This window comes from Takifugu flavidus, chromosome 7, assembly GCF_003711565.1.
Source record: "Takifugu flavidus isolate HTHZ2018 chromosome 7, ASM371156v2, whole genome shotgun sequence".
Taxonomy (NCBI): domain Eukaryota; kingdom Metazoa; phylum Chordata; class Actinopteri; order Tetraodontiformes; family Tetraodontidae; genus Takifugu; species Takifugu flavidus.
In genome coordinates, this window is record NC_079526.1 from 4,281,875 (window position 1) to 4,289,469 (window position 7,595).

The 7,595-nt window shown below is 42.8% G+C and overlaps 2 protein-coding genes across 3 annotated transcripts; both read left to right on the forward strand.

The window, feature by feature from the left end:
• Nucleotides 1-1,353: 1,353 nt before the first annotated feature.
• On the forward strand, nucleotides 1,354-3,127 carry srd5a3 (steroid 5 alpha-reductase 3). The gene is made up of 5 exons (XM_057037763.1): nucleotides 1,354-1,643; nucleotides 1,759-1,910; nucleotides 1,984-2,169; nucleotides 2,254-2,379; nucleotides 2,609-3,127. The coding sequence occupies exons 1-5, from the start codon at nucleotides 1,411-1,413 to the stop codon at nucleotides 2,866-2,868; spliced, it is 957 nt and encodes a 318-aa protein (XP_056893743.1). The 5' UTR covers nucleotides 1,354-1,410; the 3' UTR covers nucleotides 2,869-3,127.
• A 723-nt stretch (nucleotides 3,128-3,850) lies between these two features.
• On the forward strand, nucleotides 3,851-7,288 carry tmem165 (transmembrane protein 165). 2 transcript variants are annotated; one of them, XR_008951291.1, is made up of 7 exons: nucleotides 3,851-4,182; nucleotides 4,507-4,732; nucleotides 4,808-4,983; nucleotides 5,390-5,572; nucleotides 5,843-5,948; nucleotides 6,030-7,031; nucleotides 7,120-7,288. XR_008951291.1 is itself a non-coding variant. In XM_057037764.1 (6 exons), exons 1-6 carry the CDS (start codon nucleotides 4,030-4,032, stop codon nucleotides 6,107-6,109), a joined length of 924 nt encoding a protein of 307 aa, XP_056893744.1. In that variant the 5' UTR covers nucleotides 3,851-4,029; the 3' UTR covers nucleotides 6,110-7,288. The 2 variants fall into 2 exon arrangements, 1 of the variants encoding a protein (XP_056893744.1); XM_057037764.1 differs by having other exon boundaries at nucleotides 6,030-7,288.
• The last annotated feature ends 307 nt before the right edge of the window (nucleotides 7,289-7,595 follow it).

Below are 7,595 nucleotides of genomic sequence, written 5' to 3' on the forward strand. Positions count from 1 at the left end.
ATTATATTATATTATTATAATTAATTATAAAATTAATTGTATTTAAAGAAGAGAAAGGTGGTTAACTCCAAAAATAATGGTAGATATATGACATTGTTAATGGTTTGGTTCACATCATATTAACAATATACAAAGTGTAAAAGAATTCTAATTTAGCTTAGAAGGTTTTTTAACCAAGAATCTTATTGTAGCTTAGAACCGTATTGTTCTGTACACCATGTACATGTTGCAGAACCGATGATAATAATGCAAATCTTAACCCTCAAATCTTTAAATTTAGCAGTAGAAAAGTTAGGATTATTGTAAATAATCTAAATAAACTACATGTGTTACTGAGAGTTTTGCACATTTTACCTTTTTGGATGAGATGTGCCTGTGTAAATAACAGGTATAACAAGAGCACTGAACCTGAAATGATTAACAGAGCAGATAAAAATTATAATTAAAATCATGTTATCATATTCATTGCTAAATCACAAGACATACTGAAGCATTTTAAACAAGCTGTAACAGTTGATTTCGCTCATGAGAACCATCTTGGGTGGAGCGGCCTGAGTGAAGGTCCAGCTCTTGGCACAAGTAAACAAGAGGAGGACACTGAGGACAGGGGAGGGGGGGAAGCAGGAAACAGTCCACACTTCCTTAGACAGGATACTGTGTTCCTCTAAGAGCCATCCTGGACTCTAAAGCCTCAAAGACCTTTCACAAAAACATACCTTGGGTGGGACACACACACACACACACACACACACACACACACACACACACACACACACACACCACACATGAGGAAAAAATTCAGCAAAATAACTGAGCAAGTCTGGAGTACAAAGGCCACAAGGTCAGATGTCTCTCCTGAATAAAAGGTGCTAAAGTTGGGCAGATTTCAATTCAGGTAGAGATACAGAAATCTCTTCTCCCTTTCCCTCCATTTTTGACATCTACGTCCTATTTTCCCACATGGGGCACCTTTGTTTCAGTTGTAACCACTGTGCCAACCTGCATCTAGTTTTGCATTCTCTGCAGTTTGTTCTTGCCTTTAAGTCGCAAAGACAGACAGAAAGCTACAGTACTAATATGAGGTTACATGAGTAAGCCACAAATTGGAAAAGCCTATATGAGGATTTATCCACAGTTGTTTTGATGTTTGAAAGTTATAATTTAGAAGGGTAATAGGTAATTTTTATTCTAAAATAGACGACTTTTTACAGCCCTGTAATGATAGAGACATAATTTATTTACAAATCTTAAGGTCTTTTCGTTGTGTCCCAAGTAATATATCATGAATTAGTCATGCGTCTATTTCGCGTCTCCTGCGCTCACGTGCTACCCAGAACACTTATGAGACTGTTCAGTTTCCCGACGGATGCTTTTCAGTGTCGTACAAAACAATGTCTGCGCCCGATCCTGATGAAGTTGAAGATGAATTGGAACTGTGACGGCTGGAGCTTTATTGATGTGTTGTGGGCTTTTTTGGCGCTATCTTTCCTTGTGGCCTTATGTTTCCACAAGGCTTTGCCACATCTACTGGGAAAATACCAATCGTGTCGTCTCATCGTCATATTTCAAGATCTTATCCGTTACGGAAAAACCAAAAGCTTGAAAAGAGACACCTGGTTGGTTGTCTTTGACGTCCCGAAAAGGTATGGCAGATTTGGAAATACCACATCGTAAAACCCGAACTTTTAAATGATCTAATGCGGTAGAGACTGTCATAAATGATTCCTCAAATTTCCTAATCTGAGCTTTCTTACCTAGGTGGTTCTGGCACTTTTATGCCATCTCCGCTGGCTGGAATAGTATTCTTCTTTTCTTTTATACAAAAACTATAATTTATCATCAGACATACCCAACATGGCTTACAGGATTATTGGGTATTTTGACTGGAGCTCCCAGCAATCATAGTCATGGTATGTCAAGTGTTCCTTTCTGTCTTAAATCTTGAGTTTGCTTAATTGATTCTAATATTCCTCTTGTCTGCAGTCCCACAGCTGTCAACTTTACTGGTGCAGCTGCTGCTCTGCATTCATTCCCTCAGGAGGCTGCAGGAGTGCCTGTGTGTCAGTGTCTTCTCTAATGGAGTTATACATTTGGCACAGTATATATTTGGTTTGTGCTATTACATCACAATTGGGTTGACTGTGCTCTGCATAGACCGCCATGGAAAAGGTCAATTTACAAAATAAATTAACTTTCTTATTGATTATTTGCTGTTTTTGCTGTGTGATTTGAATGAATGAATATTCTTTTTAGGCACTGGGAATTTACCCTCACAGCTGGAGTGGTTTCATGTAGCAGGATGTGTACTTTTCATTGGAGCATCACTCCTGCAGCATCACTCCATGATTCTGCTGGCTAAGCTTCGCACTGGACAGTCAGGTGAACTTTTGTAGTTTATGTTTGTGTTTCCAGTGTGCTATAACTGGGTAGTGTTTCTTTCTGCCTTATAGCTGATTTTAAATGACCACTCAAACTCAATTCAACTTAAATACTGATATATTTGTTGTTGAAAGCCTGACAAGCACTGTGTTTGGTAGAGAAAAGTATACAAAATAATAGCAGAAATGGTAACCTTTCTCTGTTGTTTTATTTTTCTGTCTTGTTTCAGGAAAAGTGGAGTCACTGGCTCACAGAGTGCCAGTTGGTGGTTGGTTTGAACTGGTCTCCTGTCCGCACTACTTTGCGGAGCTGTTGATCTACATCTCACTTGGCCTGGTTTTTGGTGGCCTGTCCCTGACCTGGTGGCTGGTTGTCTTTTATGTCTCCTTTAACCAGGCACTGGCTGCACAACTTTGTCATGAACTTTATACTAGCAGGTTCAAATCATACCCAAAGCATAGGAAAGCATTTATTCCATTTCTGCTATGAAGAGGTTGTGTGTGTTCTCATAAAGTGAGAAATATCTTCGTAGTACAGACCAAAAAATCAGACACTTGACATTGTGAAGGTCACCTTTTTATGCTTTGACTGATTGGTAATTTTCACCATGTGGACCTTAACAAGTTGTTGTTAACAATGTTATGTTAATAAATATAAAGGCAAAGACGTCTATTATGAGCCGAGCAATAACATGTAAAAATAACAATTTTCTACTGTAAATATCTAAATAAACTATTATAATTAAAAAGATGTGACCTGAGATATCTGTACATGTAAAAACACAAAAACACATTTTTGATGTTGGGGGAATTCAGCAAATTTGGAAGATGTTGAAGCAGTTTTACATTTAATTGAGGAAATAATACAGGTATTCGCTTGAAATGGGGCCACTGGGTGACGGGATAATCGATTTTCAAATTGATTGGAAAATAATAAAAATGACACATTAAACTTCAAAAGAAGAAAAAGTTTTGTGAGAGGTTTTTATGAATACATATTAATAGGTCTTCACAACATAGAAGGGTTATATGAGGGGTTCAGACTTAGCTGTAATCAAACAAAATTGAGTATAAGGAGAGGTTAAATTAGGTTAGAGGTATTTAATTTGATGAGTGTTTGGCGGTGTGTGTCTCACGTCGTAACACCTGGAACTACAACTACAACTGAAACTACAATTTAATGTGTGGTTTTTCACAATTGTACCACACTGTGAATTTAAGTAAAGCGGCAGGATTAGCCTTCAAAGCGGAATTGGGGGAGAGGAATTAGAAAGTGAAAATACCCAAAGAAAGCAAGTAGCTTAAAAGTGTAATTACACCAACATGTTGGAGTCGGTCATTCATATTTTAACTGCTAATTGACGCACAACGCTTTTACGTAACATTTACTGTTCAGCTGACCAATCACTCTGGCAACGTCGACGTCTGACGTCACGATTCTATCCGGCCAATCAACACCGCACGCATACTCTGACTTCCGCCTTTGGCTGGCTCGCGGCGTCGCTCTGTTTTGTGACGTGTGATTCGATAAGAGTTCCTGAATTTGTGCGGGTCGTTACTATGAAGTTGGCCGCTTTTTTGTGGATAATATCGAGCGAATTCAAGTAAAAGCACATCGCAGCAGTCGTCAGGCAGGATATCGGGAGCAATAATGGCTCTCTCGGTCGGCAGAGGAAATGGAGGGACGCACAGAACAGTGATAAGCTACTTGTTTCCGCTCGCCGTCGTGTTGTTGTTGACGGTCGGAGTTGTGGCTGTTCCAGAAGAGCAGAACGCAGCGGCCCAAGAGCAGCCCCAACAACAGGTAGCTTTATCGAGCATCTCGTTTTAGTATTCCGTTTTTAGCGCCGGTGGAATGGCTGCTCTGACTCCGGATGCTAGCACCACCGAGCTAGCCCGCACATGCTAACCGAGGCGTCGCTTCCGGGTGTAAGGTTAGCCCAAGTTGGCCTGACATTTACGGCACACTTTACAAAGCAAATATTTAAATTAGATAGCATCCCTGTCCGCGTGAAAAGGCTACGCCGGCGTGTCAGTATGTAAAGATAAATCGTGTCTTCATTGCAAACCTGCAAGTTTGCCTTTTTCTCAATCACTTGGCCCACTCATTGTTTTTTCTTCTTTGCAGAAAGCGTCCCCTCCCCAGCCAGTGAACCCGGTGTTTTCTGAAGATGAGTCCAGCAAGGGAAACTTGGGGTTCATCCATGCCTTCGTGGCCGCTATTTCTGTCATCATCGTGTCGGAATTGGGTGACAAGACCTTCTTCATTGCAGCTATTATGGCCATGCGTTATAACCGCCTGGTGGTGTTGACCGGGGCCATGCTGGCCCTGGGAGTCATGACCTGTCTGTCTGGTTAGTGAAGAGGCACTTGCTTTCCCCTTGCACTCTTCTCTCAATTAAACACTCACTCACTCATCTGTCTTTCAGTACTGTTTGGATATGCCACCACCATCATCCCCAGAATCTATACATACTATGTGTCAACTGCTCTATTTGCCATTTTTGGGATACGGATGCTGAGAGAGGGGCTGAAAATGAGCCCAGACGAAGGTCAGGAGGAGCTGGAGGAGGTGCAGGCAGAGATCAAGAAGAAAGATGAAGAGGTAAAGCTAATCTCCCCTCTTAAACCTTGACAGATTCGAATACATCCCCCCGGCACAAAACACATCATCACTACGAATCGCGCCCATCGTCCCCAAATGTACCTCGTACTTAGCACTTGTTTTTAAAAATGATGTTGAGTTTCCCAATCAGTGACCGTTGCCTGGGGTTGTGAAGAGAAGTTGCATTACCCCCACTTCTCTAAAACAGACCCACTCATATTTGACATATCTTCTTAAGATGGCCATTTTCAGTTTTGCCCCTCTTGGTTTAACCTTACTTTTACGAAGAGGTTGTGACTCGCAGGAATCAAGTTTTTACTTTAGATTGAGTAACATTTTTAGGTGACACTTTATGACCAGAATTACTGTAACAACTCGGTGTATAAATGATGGCTGATCTCTGCAGCTCCAGCGATCCAAACTGGCCAACGGGACTCCAGATATTGAAGCTGGATCAGGGGCGACCGTTCCACAGACTAAGTGGTACAGCTTCATCTCGCCCATCTTCATCCAAGCGTTTACCCTCACCTTCCTGGCAGAGTGGGGGGACCGCTCTCAGCTGACCACCATTATTCTCGCCGCACGAGAGGTCTGTTACATTTCAGCAGTCGCTGCGTTAACTTGTGTTTACGTATGTTTTGCGATTGTTAACAATGATGTGTGCACAAACGCTTGTGTATTAAATACACAAGCGTTGAGACGGAGGTCCTTATAGATAGTTGCCTCCTGTATGTCGAACCTGGGTGGCCTAGACTCCTTTGTGTGTCTCTTTGAAAGCAGACGGAAGGCTTTCACCACCCCCGTGCGTTGGTTATTTACATACGCAGGATCAGTCAACCTTGTTTTTCACGTTTCCCAGGATCCCTTTGGGGTTGCTGTGGGTGGAACGCTGGGACACTGTCTGTGTACAGGACTGGCCGTGATAGGGGGGAGAATGGTGGCCCAGAAAATATCTGTCAGAACAGGTGAGCTTTTAAAACAATCCTACATGGAACATGCCCCCCCACCTCCCCAATAAAAATGTTTCTCTTTCTCCCCGTCTTTAGTTACAATCATCGGCGGGATCGTTTTTCTGGCCTTTGCTCTGTCCGCCCTTTTCTTCAAACCAGACGCTGGAATCAATTGAAGAGAGAGAGACTCGGTTTTTCTCTGTAAATATGTGGAAACGTAGTTGACATAGCGAACTGTAGTGTTGGAGTGGAACCTGTGGAGCCGAGGGCTGGCGTCCTGCTCTGGCCTCCTGAGCAGCCTCTGTCGCACTAGTTTCTAACACAGCAATAACAGTGTTAATCGTTTTATTACCATTAAGTTATATTTTACAAGAGGCTCGCTGCAGCGGCCAGCACGGGCTCGCAGAGCTGAGCTGTTTCCTGGGAATGAGAGAGAAATGTGCAGAATTCTGGGTGAAACCGAACTCAGATGTGTTCAAAGCAAACCTGTGTAGAGAAAGCAGTGCTGCAGAGGCTGGCCGGGAGAGCAGAGCACAACCGGAATCCTACGAATGACGACGACCCGATTGTTACTGGTTTCTGCCCTCTCACCCGTGGCCAAGACGACACGGCGGCTGGCGTGCGGCACGTCATCTTGGAGCTCCCATCCAAACGTTTACCTTTTTTTTTTTTTTGAAAACGCTAAACCGAACTTGGGTCACGAGTTCCAGTTTACTCAGGTGAATGCTGATGGAAACACGTGGAGCCTGCTGCTGTTTCCCTTCTTCTGGTGGGTTTCCCAGCGGTGGCCTCGTTACTTTATACCATAATGGCATTTAACTTACATGGGCCTCTTTTATGTCAGATTATGGTTTTGAAAGTGACCTCCGTCAGTGTTCACTGATCCCCTACAGCCCCACACAACAAACCCAGAGCTTGGCTACATGCTGTCGACTCTGGTATATTTTGAGCTCCGTTTTTACTTGTGAGGTACCAACTGTTAAACACTCAAGGCTCAGGGTGAGATCGCTACACACCTCCACCGGTCCTCCCTCACCATCACTCCCTCTTCTGTATACGCCGTTTCAGTTCCCTGTCCGGATTTACGGACTGCATCAGGTACAGAGAAGACGAGGGTGTAGAAGTTATTATCCGGTCTTGTGTTTAACCTGTAATATAATATTTATTCAGCTTCATTTTCTTTAAGGAACTTGAACCAGAACAGAGGAAATGAGGAAAACGTTTAGCTCATCGGGCCAAAGCTGTCAATATTTGACACAGTCGACCAGCTGTGAAATACGTGAGAGGGATCAACTGATACTTCTGAACATCTGCAATAAAAGCATTTTTTTGTGATCTCTGCTTTTTAAACCAAATATTTCTGGTGTGTTTCAATAGACTCCACCTTAGTTCTGAGGAGGCCAACCACATGTGGTGGAACACGGTTTTGTTTTCAAATTCAAGGTTTGTAAATGATCCATGAGCCGCAAAATGAATGTTTTCATTTATGGTTTGGCCCACGACAAGCGATGCAGGCGATGCACATTGTGTGTTCAGCAGAAGTGTCTAAACCTGGACAGCAGGGGGCGGTAGAGGCCGTGGTGGGCTGCTGAAGGAAACGCAGAGAAACATTTTGGGGGTGAAGTCAAATTTTCTATCTGGAATCATGAAACTGATTAATCA